The 17,493-nt window shown below is 46.7% G+C and overlaps 1 protein-coding gene across 2 annotated transcripts in view; it reads left to right on the plus strand.

The window, feature by feature from the left end:
- Lamc1 (laminin subunit gamma 1) overlaps nucleotides 1–17,493 on the plus strand; it is a 114,155-nt gene that overhangs the window by 80,930 nt on the left and 15,732 nt on the right. For both annotated transcript variants that reach the window (XM_059280345.1, XM_059280346.1), the window contains exons 5-18: nucleotides 2,815–3,003; nucleotides 3,797–3,914; nucleotides 4,265–4,363; nucleotides 4,449–4,585; nucleotides 4,973–5,095; nucleotides 5,187–5,376; nucleotides 5,795–5,907; nucleotides 7,504–7,725; nucleotides 7,826–8,014; nucleotides 11,244–11,489; nucleotides 11,945–12,098; nucleotides 12,566–12,708; nucleotides 14,357–14,535; nucleotides 15,349–15,505. In XM_059280345.1, the coding sequence (XP_059136328.1) occupies nucleotides 2,815–3,003; nucleotides 3,797–3,914; nucleotides 4,265–4,363; nucleotides 4,449–4,585; nucleotides 4,973–5,095; nucleotides 5,187–5,376; nucleotides 5,795–5,907; nucleotides 7,504–7,725; nucleotides 7,826–8,014; nucleotides 11,244–11,489; nucleotides 11,945–12,098; nucleotides 12,566–12,708; nucleotides 14,357–14,535; nucleotides 15,349–15,505 (2,259 nt within the window). The remainder of the gene's footprint in view (nucleotides 1–2,814; nucleotides 3,004–3,796; nucleotides 3,915–4,264; nucleotides 4,364–4,448; nucleotides 4,586–4,972; nucleotides 5,096–5,186; nucleotides 5,377–5,794; nucleotides 5,908–7,503; nucleotides 7,726–7,825; nucleotides 8,015–11,243; nucleotides 11,490–11,944; nucleotides 12,099–12,565; nucleotides 12,709–14,356; nucleotides 14,536–15,348; nucleotides 15,506–17,493) is intronic.

The following is a 17,493-nucleotide window of genomic DNA, read 5'->3' on the forward strand; positions in this document are numbered from 1 at the left end:
TTAGATTCAAATACTGGGTCAATGTGGCACTTCTTAAATGTGACCTCTATAGTCACCGTAGCCCTTTAAAATCAACCATCCCTCAGTATCCATGGTAATGGGTTCCAGAACCTTCCTTGCACACCAAAGTTCATGGGTGTTCAAACTCACTATATAAGATGGCATAGCATTTGCATGTGACCATGCACCCCTCTTCATGCTAGTCATCTGTAGGCTACTAATACGGCATACAGTGCAAATACCATGGGAATAGTTGTCCTCCATTGGGGCCTGGGGACAATAAAGAGAAGTCTGTACATATGTTAAGGACAGACATTATCTCCCTGCACCCCAGTACTCTGTATTGACAGTTGATGGACTCTGTGGCTGTGTAACTCCAGGTACAGAGTACAACCATGTTCTTTTCATCAGTATTCATTCGCTCAAGCAGCCAGCTTGGTTAGTGTGTGTCAGGCACATCATTTTTCCTTTCTCAAAAGAGAACAGTAGGAAGCACTTTCCCAACCACTGCTGGGAAATCTGGGTGGCTTTGGGAGAAGGGGTAAGTTCTGTGCCCTAGCAAAGACATTAACACATGTTTAGCCTTCATAACCTCATGGCTCATTCTGAACAGACTGAGAGGGGAACTCAGGAGAGAAAGCATAGAGTCATGATTTGCCAAGACTTGATATGAACAAACTTTAAAGCAACCTCAATGTTCTTATGTCCTTCATCAGTGTGGGGCATAAAAGGAATAAGAAAAGGGACACTTGGAACGTGCAGCATTATCACAGCACCCTGAGAAGGAACCACCTTCTCACTTACGACTGTTTTCACCGAGCCGCCTTGAGCAGAATTTATTATGCATCTTTCCTTTCTCTCAACAAACCCTGGAGCTGCTGATAAACTTTATAGCCTCCTCTAGCATTTCTAAGCATCCAGTGAGCTCCTTTAATCCCATTACCACACTGATGTAATTGGATGTTGTAAGGTGAGGACTGGCGTAAGAGACATGAAGTACTCCTAAAACATGTCATCTAAACACACATGCATTTGAGGTTGCGTGCATATGGATGTCATGTTGCTAGTTTACCCAGGAAATAAGAACAAACAGAATACTGCTCACCACTAGGAAATGAAGCGGCTCTTGTAGCTAATGGGCTTTGATGAGGAACTCATCTTTTTCCACAGTCTCCTCAGCACTAGCTCTTCAGAGTGAAGTCTCTGGCTGATGTGACTGCAACAGGACAGTTGGGATACTGGGGCTAGACAAGAGAAAAATCCCACTGTCTTCTTTCATCTCGGCTGTAGCTCTGGGTTGGGAGGCAGTGGGCATGGGAACTGTTCTGCTTCATGGTCTCAGCACCAGCCCACTTCTCAGGAAGGCTGGATTGACTGCAGGGTGATGTAGGGCAGCGTGGAGTAAGAGGAATAGCTAAAAAAAAAAGGGGGCGGGGGAAGGGCACTATGCAACAGCTACTGAAAGGGGTAGGCACCAAAGAATGGCTTCATAAAATTCCAAGTCTTGGGGCCAGCAATTCAAGTTCCTAAAAATGTTTTCAGTTATAATTCTATAGTAGCCTTTATTGTATAGAAAAAGAATATATATTCAAAATTTTTTTTAATAGTTGATAGCTCTAGCATAAACCAAGCCAAACTTTGTTTCTATGTAATAGCCAAGAGCTTATATAGGTTTTAGACAGGTTAAGTCTGAGAAAATCATCTTACGATAAGCCGAAGTAAAGACTCTGTGACTACAAATATTTGTTTATTTTGGAGACAGGATCTCACTCTGTAGCCCTGGCCTGGAACTCTCTGTGGAGACCAGGCTGGCCTGAGACTCATAAAGTTGCCTTCTGAGTGCTGGGGTTAAAGCTGTGCTCTACGCCTGGCCAGTTGCTTATTCTTAAAGTATGGTTTTAACAGATGATGCAGTTGGACCTGTGGTTCTGCAGCAGATGGATCTGAAGGGTCTGGATCTCCCTGTAATTCTGCTTCCATCGCCAGACGTGCTAATTTAAACCTACATGTCTCAAGTTCCCTAGTCTGGACAGAGTAATCTAACCCTCTGACAGCATCTTAATGTGTTCGGATTGTTGAGGCAAAAATGTTAAAAGCTGCATGATAAGTTAGTGCCTTCTTTTTGCTGTCATACTACGACTCAAGGATAAGGATTAGAAAAATGGGTGTGGGGTACACTCTGTTATCCCAGCACTGGAGAGGTAGAGGCAGGCAGATCTCTGACTCCAAGGCTAGGTCTGCATAGTGAGTTCCAGACCAGCCAACACTATGTAGCGAAATCCTGTCTCAAGTAACAGTTAGAAGAAGGATCATTTGTCTTGGCTCTTATGTATGAACAGCTACTGGGAGGCAGATTCTTCTCTGAGTATAGTTCTTATGTTTATGGTATCCTTTTTCTCTAAGGATGGATATTTCTTAGTAAAATGATGACCAGGCTATCTAAACTGATTTTCTATAAACAATATGCTTGGGGGTCATTCTATACCACCTGTCACAGAGATGCAGGGAATTGTGGGTTGGTTTTCTTGGAGTCTTTTAAAATGCTTTCTTAATGGTATACAGATCTTGGAGGCTATCCTGATGACTCAGAGGTTAAGAACACTCACTCCTCTTCCAGAGTTCATTTCCCAATAAAGCACCCACGTTGGGTGGCTCACAATTGCCTCTAACTCCAGCTCCAGGACATCTGACACCCTCTTTTGACTCCTGCAGGCATCCCCATACACGGGATTCTCTCACACAGAAACACACATACATTTTCTTTTTAAAGGTATACAGCTCTGATCTGATATAACTTGTATATTTGGCCTACAGCCTGTGACTGCAGTGGCCGATCCCAGGAATGCTACTTTGACCCTGAACTATACCGTTCAACTGGACATGGTGGCCACTGTACCAACTGCCGGGATAATACAGACGGTGCCAAGTGTGAGAGGTGCCGAGAAAACTTCTTCCGCCTTGGGAACACCGAAGCCTGCTCTCCATGCCACTGCAGTCCTGTTGGTAAGTGACAGGAAGGCTCCGTTGCACTGGATGGAGTGAGATGATGCAGGAGTCTCCTGAACCAGAAAATGAAGCTTTGCATTCTGAGCATGTGCACAGTCAAGTGCGTCAGCATGCATGCTATTCTAGCTTAGAAACGTCTTGTTGTGCCTCCACGCCTCTCCTTCACTCTAACGAAGTTGAACTTTCAGATAATTTTCTAGTGTGTATAAAAGAAGTAGTGGTTCTGTAAATAATTGGCAGCTGGGTCATAGGGACCATCTGAACTTTGACTGAGGAAGGCTTCCCCTTGTTAATGATTTTGTTTAGTCTAATCTTAGAGGGCTGAGCTGTGTGTACAGCATGCTAGTGTGTGTTTAGAGATATACAGCATTCGGTTTCTTGGGTTTGTGTGTGTGTGTGTGTGTGTGTGTGTGTGTGTGTGTGTGTGTGAGTTACGCTAATATTTTGTTGTTTGTGCCTGTGTATAATGATGTTCTAGATGAGAATCTTAAGGAATGTCTCATGACCAGAGAGGTGACTGGCCTTATGTACACTGTATCAGTTTTGTTCAAGAGTGGTGGGTAGATCTACCTGAGAGTGTGCCTGGAAAGCTAAATTCTTACGGCTTACAAAGCTATGATTTACAAAGCGTTCTAGTTTGGAATTTGGTCCTTATTTTCTCTGATCATCCAGAGATTACATACTGGTCACCAGGCATTGCTTTTAGCATCTGCTTGTGTTTCTTTGGACATGGATTTTGCTTACCCCTCTCTCCAGCTGTGGAGTTGAACATGGACTCACTATATTTTAGGTTCTCTCAGCACACAGTGTGACAGTTACGGCAGATGCAGCTGTAAGCCGGGAGTGATGGGCGACAAGTGTGACCGTTGCCAGCCTGGATTCCATTCCCTCACTGAGGCAGGATGCAGGTAAATGTTTTGAGAATCAGAGACTGGTCCGGAATCTTCACAGGACAGTGGCAATAACAGTGGGAACACTTGCCCAGTAGTGATGGTCTGTGAGCTTCTGGACCACCGTGAAGATGCCCTGGGGTTATGGAGAGTCCAGTGTTTTTAGTAGTTTAAGTGAGTGTGCACAGTGTTAGGTTTCCTCAGTGGTGATGAGTATTCTTGACTGAAACCAAATCTGAGTATAAAAGTAACAGGAGTTTATGTCCTTTGGGGATGACCGTGTGTAAAATCTACTGTAAAGCAGTCGGCTTTGAGAAAGGATTTCTTCCCTCTTTCTTTTCATTCTTGTGCTCCATTCCATCAAACAGGCCATGCTCCTGTAATCCTTCCGGCAGCACGGATGAGTGTAATGTTGAAACAGGAAGATGTGTTTGCAAAGACAACGTTGAAGGCTTCAGCTGTGAGAGGTAGCTCCATCTTTCCCTGACTGTTCTCATGGTATCAGGTTTCCAGGGGAAACAGTGACTGATGCTGCTCCCTAATCTCTTTCAGATGCAAGCCTGGATTTTTTAATCTGGAATCCTCTAATCCTAAGGGTTGCACACCCTGCTTCTGCTTTGGGCATTCTTCTGTGTGCACAAATGCTGTTGGCTACAGTGTTTATGACATCTCCTCCATCTTTCAGATCGGTAATGCAGCCCTTATTCACAGCTTCACAACAAGCCCTAGAGCCCTGAGACCACTCTTACAAGGGTGTTTTTGGAATCAGTAGCTAGGGAGGGTTCTTGATACTAGGAACATTTGATGTTACTGAATATGCATGTTTTTTTTTTTCCTTGCGTGGCTCTTTAATGAAACATACATATGGTTTTAGAGAATTTACTATAGTAAGCAGTGACTACAAATGTTCCGTAAAAAATACAGCAAAATGTATCTTTCAGGGATAGTATATATAGTTGTATTGTAGGGTCAGATTTTTTTAATTGATTTTCTCGATATGAGGTGCAGTCTCACATCTTGTGGGCCTTCATCTAGGATGTTTGTCATGTGCCTGTGTCTTCATTCTCCACCTGCAGATGAGGATGGGTGGCGTGTGGAACAGAGGGATGGCTCGGAGGCGTCTCTTGAGTGGTCCTCAGACAGACAGGATATTGCCGTGATCTCGGATAGTTACTTTCCTAGGTACTTCATCGCCCCTGGTAAGTGAGGCTGGAAGGCAACATGGCTTTCTGAGTGCTTCTCTGGGTCCCAGTCTCCCATTCTGACCCAGCCCTACTATCTGCCTTTCAGCGAAGTTCCTGGGCAACCAGCTTCTGAGTTACGGACAGAACCTCTCCTTCGCCTTCCGAGTGGACAGACGGGACACTCGCCTCTCTGCGGAAGACCTCGTGCTTGAGGGAGCTGGCTTGAGAGTATCCGTGCCCTTGATTGCTCAGGGCAACTCCTATCCTAGCGAGACCACTGTGAAGTACATCTTCAGGTGAGACGGTGCTCTCTCTCAACTCAGACCTGATCAGCTGAGAAAGAGAAAGTGGGTTTTTGTTGTTTTGTTTGTCTGAGTTGATCTGGCCTCAAGGTGTGTGTTAAAGAAAAACTTCTGGGCTAGATGTGGCAGCTCATACCAATTGTTCTAGACCGTTGGAGGCTGAGTCAAGAGGGTTGCCGAGAGCTCAAGGCTAGCCTGGGTTACATATTGAAATTCTCTGTAAAAACCCTTTTGGGCTCTGGAGATGAGCCTTCTTTTATCCTTCCCTTTTCTAGCTGACTGAGAAACTGGCGGTGCTCTCTTACTTGGTTAGTGTGTCAGTAATGCCCGTGGGGGCATCAGTGAGCAGTGAACAGCCCCCTTGCAGATTACCCTTCCTTACAGAGGTTATGTGCCCTTTCTGTCTCTCCAGGCTCCATGAAGCCACAGATTACCCTTGGAGGCCCACTCTTTCCCCCTTTGAATTTCAGAAGCTCCTAAACAACTTGACCTCTATCAAGATCCGTGGCACCTACAGTGAGAGGAGTAAGTTGTGATGTCATTTAGGAGTTAATTAAGAAGGTGACGAGGTAGAAGGATGTGTGGTAAAGAAACGTCCTGTTCTGATATGTTCACACTGACCCAAACTGCTGTCACCCGTGTATTAAAATGCACTTTGCAACTGTCTTCAAGGATCTGGAGAACATTCACTAAAATTAGTGACAGTGTTATTTGGTAATTAATAAGCCAATTGAAATTCCATTGTGTATAGATTTTCTTAAAGTCTCTATTATAACTACTGGTTCAACTTGCTTAACCTTCATTTCTTGTTATTTACTGCCATGTAATTATCCAGTGATTTGAACTATTGGCTAAATTATGAGAAATTATATATTACCTAATGAACATTTGCTTTAATGTTATGTAAACAAGGGTTTAAACGTATGCCTTCAAGAACTTATTAATGAGGGTTTTTCCCTCCATCTGGTGAGGTAAAGGCTATAGCTTGGATCTCTTGAGTTTGCTTGTTTTTGAGCTCTCTGCATGAATGCCCGTATAGAAATGTTTTATAAGTGATCACTAATATGGATCTGAGCCCTTGGAAGAGGTTTGGATTACAAATGTAGATTGTGTCTACATTTTGGGCATTTACTTTTAAACTTGGAAATATGGCAGAAAACAGAGAGAGGGGATGGGATCCTGGAAACACAGTTGAGGTCTGTGTCCTGAAGCCCAAGAGAAGAAAAGAATTTGGAGAAGAAAAAATAATTGTAGGTCTAGGACAAGAGCACCGCTGGGTTTTAGGTGGGCTTGAGAAGTCGCTGGTGAGGAGTTTAACTTTGGCTCAGGGATGAAGCTGAGTAAGATCACTGGACTCTCTGAAAAGTAATTTTGAATGTGAGAAGGTAAAATAAAGAATATTCTCTTCAAGTTTGGCAGAAAGAGAGGAAAAGAGATGAGTTATCATTTGGGAGTAGGAGCAAGATTTAAGAAAGACTATTTTAGGCCAGGGAGATGTAAGAATGTTTAGAGATTGGAAGCACATCATAACTTGTGAGCTGACTGGCAAAAACCATAAACATATTAAAAGCTGCATCCAAGCCAGTAATGGAAGTATCCTTGGGCCTAGGTGGTCAATTTCCACATGAATTATATAAACAGCAAGTAATGCTCCATAACGTGGGAGGAATGTACTTTAAGCAAAAGACTGCAAAGGACTCCAGCAGACTAGAAATGAAGGGAAACATGGTAGTATCTCCAAGGCCTACCTTTACGCCCTTAAAGCATTGTCACTGGTTCTACTGGATTGCGTGGACCATTGTCTAGCTCAGTATAAACTTTCTTTGTCCTTGTGGAAGTGGAAGGACATTCTGTGTGTGTGTGTGTGTGTGTGTGTGGTGTGTGTGTGTGTGTGTGTGTGTGTGTGTGTGTGTGTGTGTGTGTGTGCGCGCGCTTAGCATCCTGTACCACATGGTTGTCTTAAATGTTGTTTTCTGGTTATCCTTCCTGGTGAATGACTTCAGGTAATGGTCAGTTTTATCTGGACTCTTGGGTCTGGCTACTCTTACGTTTTACTGACTCTTCGTGAGCTTTTGGAACTGGAAGGCACTTCAATGATTCTCTTTTCTATACCGCAAACAGGCGCCGGATATTTGGATGATGTCACCTTGGCAAGCGCTCGTCCTGGGCCTGGAGTTCCTGCGACTTGGGTGGAGTCCTGCACCTGCCCAGTGGGGTACGGAGGGCAGTTCTGTGAGATGTGCGTCTCGGGCTACAGAAGAGAAGCTCCGAGTCTTGGACCTTACAGTCCGTGTGTGCTCTGTACCTGCAATGGACACAGTGAGACCTGCGACCCTGAGACAGGTGAGAAGGCAGCCGCTCCATTTGCCATTAGGAGCAGCGCTCGGTGACTGACTTACTCTTCACATGCCTCATGACTTGCTCTGATCTGCCCCCAAAATAGGTGTCTGTAACTGCAGAGACAACACCGACGGCCCCCACTGTGAGAAGTGTAGCGACGGGTACTACGGAGATTCCACCCTGGGCACCTCCTCTGACTGCCAGCCTTGTCCCTGTCCTGGTGGCTCAGGTTGTGCCATTGTCCCCAAGACAAAGGAAGTGGTGTGCACTCACTGTCCGACTGGCACCGCTGGTGAGTCCGCCTGGCTCCTCCTCCTCCTCCTCTGTGTTCTGTGTGGTGGTTGGTGTTTGCACAGCCTGCCTCAGTCGGCCTCACAGCCCTGAGAGGGCCCGTCTGCTGTTGTTTGCTGTGACACGGGTGTGTGTGTGTGTGTGTGGCGAGACACGGGTGAGCTGCGGCTGCAGCCCAGGCTCTGTGACTCCAAATAGAACTGTCACCAGACCAGATCTCTCATCAAGTGAGAACCCAACCTGGGTTCAGAGGAGGCTTGTCTGGAACTGTCAATGTGAAATAGCAATTTTAAAATTCTTCCTCTAAATCATCCTTTCAGTATTTCAAAGTCAGTTACATCAAGTTAGGAATTTTTTTTTCCCCCCAGAGCTTTGGGTAGACCTCTCTTCCCATTCTACCCATTCCGTTCTTTTTCCAAAGAACATGAAATGAGATCAGTCCTAGGTGATCACAGCGGGCTATGAGGGCCGTGAGCGTGAGGGGTGGGGCTCGCTGGCAGACCACGCCCCTTTGGCTTACCTTGTCTCTGCTGTGAAGGGCAGGAAAACAAAACCAGGCTGAAACAATGTGTTACTCGTGCGCGCTCAAAGCCGCATAAGGACTGCAGGATTTGAAACTTGATCCTAGACTTTCAAATGAAAGCGAATTGTATTTGGGAATGAGTTTAAGGCAGGCTGCCTTGTGTCTCTGTGTTAGTTTGATATGAAACCAGTTTCAAGCTTTTGAAGTATAGATCCCATGTGGAATAGCTGTCTTATCAGATGAGACATCACAGCTGGAATGCCGCCCATGTGCTCACGTGGAGGTGGCTCTGAGGGAGTCTGGTGGCTGCCCACAGCAGGGCCAGGAGGGCCCCTCATTCCCACTCTCCTGCCTCTGTTCCTTCCCTCTGCCCCACCTCACCCATGTTTCCCGCTTTTGTTTGTCAGGTCTAGTGGTCAGTGGTCAGTGTCGTGGCCGTGTGGACCTCCGTAGTCAGACCTGCCACTCTCCTTGGTTCCCTTCTCTGTTCTCTTTTACCGTGTGATCGCCCCTTTATTTCAGCTGGGGATTTTCATCCGAATTTGATCCCCACTCCTCCCTTAGGTGATCAGATCTCTTCAGGCCTCTGCCTGGGATTAGGAAATCTGTGTCCTCAGCCCTGGGCACCCTCTCCTGAGCCACAGTCCTCTGTTGCTTTCCTTCCTGCCTGGTGAAGGGCTGGAGACTTTCTTTTTACCCTCCGCGTCTGCTCTCCACCTTTTCCTAACCCTTGAGACTGCATCAGATCCAGCCTCCTCTGGAGTCGATACACCTGAAGTCAGAGAGGAGGAGGAGGACAGAGTATTTATTCCAGGGCCCATTTTGAGGGGGTTGGTGACCCCTAACAGCTCTTACAACCTTGTGATCTGGTAACTGCTCCCTCCATGCAGCCTGGAGCACAGGTTACAGAGTCTGCCTGTCACACTTGGTCCTCTGATTCCCCATCTCTGCCTAGCCTTGCATCACAGCCTGTCAGTAAACTCCTCGGGCCACGCTAATTGAATGTGCTCATTACCTCTGCTTCATTCCAGATTCACGTAGCTACAGCCTCAACTCAATCCGTGTTTGACTTCTTCCCCTTCCCCAGTTCTAACCCTCTCTCTTTCCTGTGGTCTGCAGACTACCACGACCTGCCTGTTGAAGCAAAATCCTCGGGCTTAGGCTTGATGAGTCTTTCTTTCGTTTCTTAGAAACAACCCTCCCTCTACTTTCTTGACTGCTGTCTTCTGGATTCTAGCCACCGAGGCCTCTCAGCTGAGGTTCTCTCTCCCGTGGGTCTTCCTGATTCACCTGCTTGCCTAAGATCGGTTCTTCACATGGGGGCCAGAATAATCCTATGAAAATGTAATCAGATTGCGTCACTTTATTAGTATTTTTTTTTTCTTCTGAGCCATCTTATTATGTAGTCCAGGCTGACCTCAGATTTGTGATCTTCCTGGTTCAGCCTCCCAGGTGCTGAGACTGTGTGTGTTACCACACTCTGAGATTATGCCACATAAGGCCTCCCCAGGGCCTGGGTGGTCTGGTGGGGGAAGCACTTGCTGTTAAGCCTCAAGACCTGAGTTCAAGTCCCTGGATCGCACAGAGCCGAAAGAGAGCCAGCTCCCACTAGTTGTCCTCTGACCTCCGTGGTCATGCCGTGGCCTGTGTGCACACAAACAAGTCAAAGTAAAGTAAAAGAAAGAACTCTCTAGTTACAGCACTTCAATTTAAATCCAGATTTCTTCCTGCCACCCTGGTCTGACCTGGACTGGTTGGTCCTGCGTCCGTGTGTGGCCTTGTTCAGTGTTCCCGTGGGTCTTTTCCTGCCGACTTCTCTGTCTGTGAGTTCTCGTCCTCGTGTCTCCCCCGATCTAAAGTGGCCTCCACCTTCCCCGTCCCTTCAGCCGACACTGTTTGGTTTAGTGCTCTTGTACCTGGCCCCGTTTGCAGTCTTGTGTGCATGTCTGTGCTGGTCCTCCCTGACTGCCACAGAAGTGTCACGGGAGCAGAGACCACATCCACCTCACTCACAGCCTAGAAGAGTGCCGGTGTGCATAGCAGATGCTCACAAACAGTTGTTTAGTGAACAGACAGACCAAATTCTCGAGACGTGGCAGGCTCCTTTGGGCCCTGGTGGCTGCATAGATAGCAAGAGCCCATCTTGGGCTGACAGTGACCAGAAGTGGAAAAGGATGGAGAAGAGCAGGGAACATGGTGGAGAGAGCCTGGCTCCACCTTCTTCCTGCCGGTCATTAGGACCTCTCTCCGCCTTAACCCCCAGCAGACGGTGGGCAGTACCTAATTCTCTCCTAGGGCTTCCTGGTTTACACTGGCAGACAGTGCTGACTAGGGATGGTGTGTACCTTTTACGAGCTAAGAGAGACCCTGCTCACCTGTCGTTTGGAAAACTTAAAGCCTCAAAAGTAGTGCTTTGTCCTTCTCAAGTTCAGCCACAGCCTGTGTGGATATTCTGTTCCGTGGAATGCAGGGGCTGGTAAGCCCTGAGCCTCCCATTTACCAGGAATCTTAACACGTGATCTCGGTTGTCAGAGAATTTGAAATGGGGTGGGCAGATCAGGGACCATCCTACGGAGGGAGCCACAGCCTGGGTCTCCACTGCACCACAAGACCTTGATGGTCAGCCGAGACAGGATGTACCCATTGGTCATCCACAGCAGGAGGGCCTCGGCCTCTCTTCCCCAACCGCGGATTCTCTCGTTCCCAGGCAAGCGGTGTGAGCTCTGCGATGACGGCTACTTTGGAGACCCTCTGGGCAGCCATGGGCCCGTGCGACTGTGCCGCTCGTGCCAGTGTAACGACAACATAGACCCCAACGCGGTTGGCAACTGCAACCGCCTGACGGGGGAGTGTCTCAAGTGCATCTACAACACGGCCGGCTTCTACTGTGACCGCTGCAAAGAGGGCTTTTTCGGCAACCCCCTGGCTCCCAACCCCGCAGACAAGTGCAAAGGTCAGCTACCGGCCACAGGCGGTCACCACACGCCCTGATGTGCAAATCCATCCTGTGTCTCTTTCAGTACTTACAGAAGTTTGCGCAAATGCAGGACTGGCCTGTGAAAATGCAGTGTGACCCACGTGCACAACTTAAGACGGCTAGAAACCACACTAAAGTGTGAAAGAAACAGGAAAATTTCCATTTTAATATATTGTGTTTAATTTAATATATCCAACATTTTATTGCTTCGACTAATAATTGGTTAAAAACTCTTAATGAAGTAGGTGTTCTTTTTCCACATCATCAGCAAAGTCAGTGTGTGTTTCAACTGCTGGCACGTTTTTGTTCAGATTACCCAGACACCCTCGGTGTGACTGGGCGGCTTCTGAACTAGACAGCACAGTCCTGAAGAACCTGTCCTCTCGTCTCTCTGGTGATTTCATGTTGTTCTCTCTGTCTTCCCATCCCAGCCTGCGCCTGCAATCCCTACGGCACAGCGCAGCAGCAGAGCGGCTGCAACCCCGTGACCGGGCAGTGCGAGTGTCTGCCTCACGTGTCGGGCCGGGACTGTGGTGCTTGCGACCCTGGCTTCTACAACCTGCACAGTGGCCAAGGCTGTGAGAGGTGAGGCTTCGGAGCCTTTGGAGGAGGTGCTCTCTGCTGCCTGTGTCAGAAGTTTCTCAGCGTCCAGTTAGTGGCTGGCTTGATGTTGTTCAGGAATTGTTTTTAGGGTCTCGTATAGGAAAGGCGCCCTGTGAGAGGATTTAAGGCACAGAAGAGGCAGCACAGTGACAGCCCTGGTGTGTCAAACATTTCAAATGCAGATTGCAAGGCTCCTTCTGAGACCAATGCACCAGGACTGCAGCCTGGGGTCTCCGCCCAGATCTTGGTCAGTGCTGGGAGGGTTTCAGAATGGAGACTGCTGGTCCAGCTGAGGCTTGACAAAGAGCCCTGAAAAGCACTCACAGAAAGCGCTGGAACCTTCGGACTTAACATTCCGCCTAACAGTCCTTAACACGCTGCCTTTTGATAGAGAATGTTGCTTGCAGTCTGCTCTTCTGACCTTAGAAATGTCTTGTGCTTCTTTTCAGGTGTGACTGCCACGCTTTGGGTTCCACCAATGGGCAGTGTGACATCCGCACTGGTCAGTGTGAGTGCCAGCCTGGCATCACCGGTCAGCACTGTGAGCGCTGTGAGACCAACCACTTCGGATTTGGACCCGAAGGCTGCAAACGTAAGACAGGGCAGTTTGCAGTGCACTGTCTCCCAACGCCAGTTAATGCCTTAAGTGCAGAAAGAACCCCAATGGGCTCTGTGTGGCCATATTAGAAAACTCTGGAAATCAAGGCCTTTTCTGGCTCCTTTGTGCCTTGTTGATGTCACTCTGTGTGTGTGTGTGTGTGTGTGTGTGTGTGTGTGTGTGTGTGTGTGTGTGTTTTAATACATCTTGTTCTCTTTTCTGTTTTTGTTTTTTTTTTTTTTTTTTTTTTGGTTTTTCAAGACGGGGTTTCTCTGTGTAGCCCTGGCTGTCCTGAATCTCGCTCTGTAGCTCAGGCTGGCCTCAAACTCACAGAGATCCGCCTGGCTCTGCCTCCCGAGTGCTGGCATTAAAGGCATGCACCACCACCGCCACCCAGCCATCATCTTATTTTCTAAGAAAAAAAAAAAATTCCCTTTGAGTATTGAGCTTGCCCACTCTGCTTATTGAGATTTGATATTGATCACATTATCATTGCAGATAAGGAAACAGTGATGGGTTCTGTTCAGTGTTTGTTGACTTACTGTGGTTACTCTCTACCCATGGGGCCTTTTTGGTTTGGTTGGCTATAAACATCTGCTTCTCCTTGGCATAAACACTTGCCTGGAAATCAGAACAGTTTGGGTTCTTGTTTTCTGAATTCCTTCATTTCTCCTGTGGAATGTAGCATAAGTCATTGACTCAGCTCAGAGAACAAAGTGAGAAAACAAATTGTAAAGTAATACAAGACAAGTGTTAGCATTTGGGTTTTCTTACTTCTTAGAGAAACTGAAGCAGTGGAAAGATGAACTTAGAGAGGAGTTCCTGAAGCATATGAAAGAGAGTACTACTTAGTTTAATAAGCCATGTCTGTGTGTGTGTGTGTGTAAATATATATATATATTTACACACACACACACACATATTTCCTTCCCTGTGGAACCCAGGCTCCACTCACTCCCCCTTCCTTCACCTCCCAGAGGCACATTCTCCACAATGCCTGGTAATTCTGTAATTACTGTGCCACATGAAATGTGCTCCAAGGGGATAGAGAGATGACCCAGTGGGTAAAGTATGTGCCATATGAGCACAGGAACTGAGTTCAGATCCCCAACACCCATATGAAAATGGAGGCGTATGTTGTAACGCCAGGGCTGAGACACGTAGATCCTTGGAGCTCATTAGCCAGCCAGTCTTACCTGTTGTTGAGAGCTGGGCACAGTGATGCATACCTTTAGTCCCAGCATTCAGGAAGCAGAGGCAAGCAGATATCTCGTGAGTTTGAAGCCAGCCAGGGCTACACAGTGAGACCCTGTCTCAAAACAAAACAAAACAAAACAAAACAAAACAAAACAAAAACAAACATAAAAATCAACAAGAATAAGGCATAAAGTGATAGAGGAGGATAGATACCCAGTGGTGACCTCTGGCCTCTGTAGGCACATGCATGCACGTGTGCGCACATATGAACACACGCACCACACGCAGTATGCCCCAAAGGGTGCATGTTTTACTTTACAACTAAAAATGTCTGTCTTCTCTGCTAAATGGACTTAGCCATCTAAAATCCCATACATGAATTTTTTCAAGTACTTAGACTGATGAAACAACCAGTTAAAAAGAGAATTGTCTTCTCGATCTGTAGCTTGTGACTGTCATCACGAAGGATCCCTTTCGCTCCAGTGTAAAGACGATGGCCGTTGTGAATGCAGGGAAGGCTTTGTGGGGAATCGCTGTGACCAATGTGAGGAGAACTATTTCTACAATCGCTCTTGGCCTGGCTGCCAGGAGTGTCCAGCCTGTTACCGGCTGGTGAAGGATAAGGTAAGCTGTAGTGCATTCATTCGTTCGTTATTTCTCATCTGTTCAGCAGACGTGAAGTGGAAACTCAGTACACTCCAGGCTCCAGAGAAAAAATGAACACGTTCGATCTGGTCTCTTCTCAGAGGAATACAGCCTAGTTAGGGGGAATGACCAGAAGTACATACGTACGTACGTAAGAGAGCACCTGAGATACGTGGCTGAAAGAATAGGGAAAGATAAGAAACTGTGTAAGGCCTCTGTAAGGAAACTCCTGCGAAGTGAGATCTGAAGGGTGAGGAGGAGGGAGCCATGTGAAGAGGAGATGTGGGCAAAGGCCTGGAACCTGGAAGCTGCCTAGATCCTGCCCTGTGGAGGAACTTCGTTGGTGGCAGGTTATATAGGACCTTGTCAACAATAAGTGAAAAGTTTAGGAATTATTCCCACATGCAATGGAAATGTACAGAAGTCCAGTTGTATTTTAAGAGTGTCCTGACTACCACATGAAGAATGATCATTAGAGATGGGAAGAAGGGAAAGCCTTTGAATGGATGAGATAAATAATGTGTGGTAGAGAGTAGGGGAGGAAAAAAGAAGAATCAAGAATGGGCCTTGGGGTCTTTCTTAACGTTGCTAGAGATGTTGTTTACGGGATCCCCAGGGAGAACAGGTTCTGGAGGTCGGGTTGAGATGCCTGGGAGGTCAAAGTGATGCTCACAGGGGAGACCAGAGCTGTGGGTCTGTCAGTAGAGCCTCTGTGAGGGGCAGTCTCCCCACTTCTCGCTCCCCGTGCCTCCTGCAGCACACACCGCTGAGTTTTCTTTTCGTCCTTCCTAGGTTGCTGAGCACCGAGTGAAACTCCAGGAGTTAGAGAGCCTCATAGCAAACCTCGGCACTGGGGATGAGATGGTGACAGACCAAGCCTTTGAGGACAGACTGAAGGAGGCGGAGAGAGAGGTTACCGACCTCCTTCGTGAGGCTCAGGACGTCAAAGGTATACATGACAAGCTGGTGACTGTGATCTCATTTCTAGTTTGTAATTAATATGGTTTTTATAAAATTCTCAGTTTTTAAACTACTTGCAGAACTTTTTTTTTTTTTTTAATTTTGATTTTAGACAGTCTCACTGTAGCTCAGGCTGACCCTGGCACTCCTTATATATATATTCCAGGCTGGTCAAACAAACAAAACAAACAAACAAACAAACAAAAAATTAGCATGCATGGGGCAGCAGTGACCAGTTCCACTTTGAGTATATAAATATGTATTCATTTGGAGTTACATGGAGAAGTCTGCCTGTCTAAGAATTTAGGTCAGAAACTAAATGTGTTGCTTTTTCTCTTCCTGTAAGTATCACACTAACGTATAGAATTTTGATTTTGTATGATTATTGAAATGGGGAAGGAAGCAACTGGGCATAGCTGGGTTTCGCCAGGTTTGTTTGATTCCTTTGTTTAATGAGAGTCCACATTTGCTCCCTGTGAGGCTTTCTTAGAAGTTGAAAAACATCCGATGTCGGTGGCTTATTATAACGTTAGTGCATCTGTGTGTTTATTTGGGGTTCTTTGTATCATCTTAAGTGGTAAGCACTGCCTAGGAAGATGGACAACCCTTCCCATTTAGAACGTTCGCTTTGCCAACCACTTTGGCATGCGGTCTTCCATTAACATGCTCTATTAAAGCAACAAATTCACATGTTGTTTGCTGTATACACTAAGGCATCGGGTTGGTTATATTCTGTGCCAGTTGGGTTAACCAGGGCATGACAGAAAGCTCTGGGCCAATACCCCCAACGTACAGGAGTAGGCCCAGGGCCGAAGAAAGGCAGCAGGTCTGGGCACTATAATTCCATACAACTTGGTAGCGCTGAGCTACTGGCCGTGTCCTCTGGCCACAGTAACCACATATTTCCCTGTGCCCGCGTAGACGATCTGCTGGCCAGAAACTCTACCATACTTCCCAGCACCACCTGCAGGCTGGCAGTACAGTGGGTTGTTGCTTCCCCTAGCCCTGAGATCCTCTCCATAGGCAGGGGTTAAATTCCTTCTGAGGTTCCTCAGTTGTGGAGTCCCCGGCTGACCTTTCCTGCTTAGGTTCAGACTAGCCAAGAATGAAAATGCCTTTGTAATAGTTTGGCTTCTGAGACTCTAAGTATTCACTTGGAGTGGAAAAGTGCTCGATGTGCAGATTTGAAAGAAGATGAGATGGCACAGGTTAGGGCTGACAGGTAGACACTGGGACTTGAAGGACGGTTGACAGGAGCATACCAGTTAGTGTCTGTCTTTTGTGGTGCCATTCTGGAGAACTGGACAATGAGGTGTGGCGGTTGGTTCTCGAGAGTCTAGAGCAGTGGTTCTCAACCTTCCTAATGCCGCGACCCTTCAATACAGTTCCTCATGTTGTGGCGACCCCAACCATACAATTATTTTTGTTACTACTTCATAACTGTATTTGTGACTTAAGAATCATGAATATTTTGGGAGATAGAGGTTTGACAAGAGGGTCGCAACCCATAAGTTGAGAACCACTGGTCTGAAGGCTAGCGACTGCTTTAACAGCATTGGCTGATGCTTTTCTGATATAAACTTGTTTGTATTTTTATAGTTTCTTAAAATTCTCTAGATTATCAAAGACTTGTGAAGGAGCCCTCTAAGCAGGACACAGTGTAATACTTTGAACATAAAAATTATACATACTCATAGAGTAATAATGTCTTGATATATGCACTGCACAGTTTAAATCAGGTTAAACATACTTACTCCTCAAACATTTATTACTTCTTCATGGTGAAAGCTTTCAAAGCCCCTTCTTTCTTTATAATGTTCAGTGTTGATCGTGGCCGCCGCCCCACTTGCTGTCCGGTAGCACAGCGGAACTTGTCCGAGCTCTCTGGCGCACTGCCCCTGCCCATCCTTCTTCCGCCCCTGCCTTCTGCTGCGTGCTCAGGCTGTTTGGTTGCCATCAGCTGTTTAACTTCCACAT

The sequence above is a fragment of the Peromyscus eremicus genome, chromosome 15 (genome assembly GCF_949786415.1).
Source record: "Peromyscus eremicus chromosome 15, PerEre_H2_v1, whole genome shotgun sequence".
In the NCBI taxonomy this organism is placed as follows: domain Eukaryota; kingdom Metazoa; phylum Chordata; class Mammalia; order Rodentia; family Cricetidae; genus Peromyscus; species Peromyscus eremicus.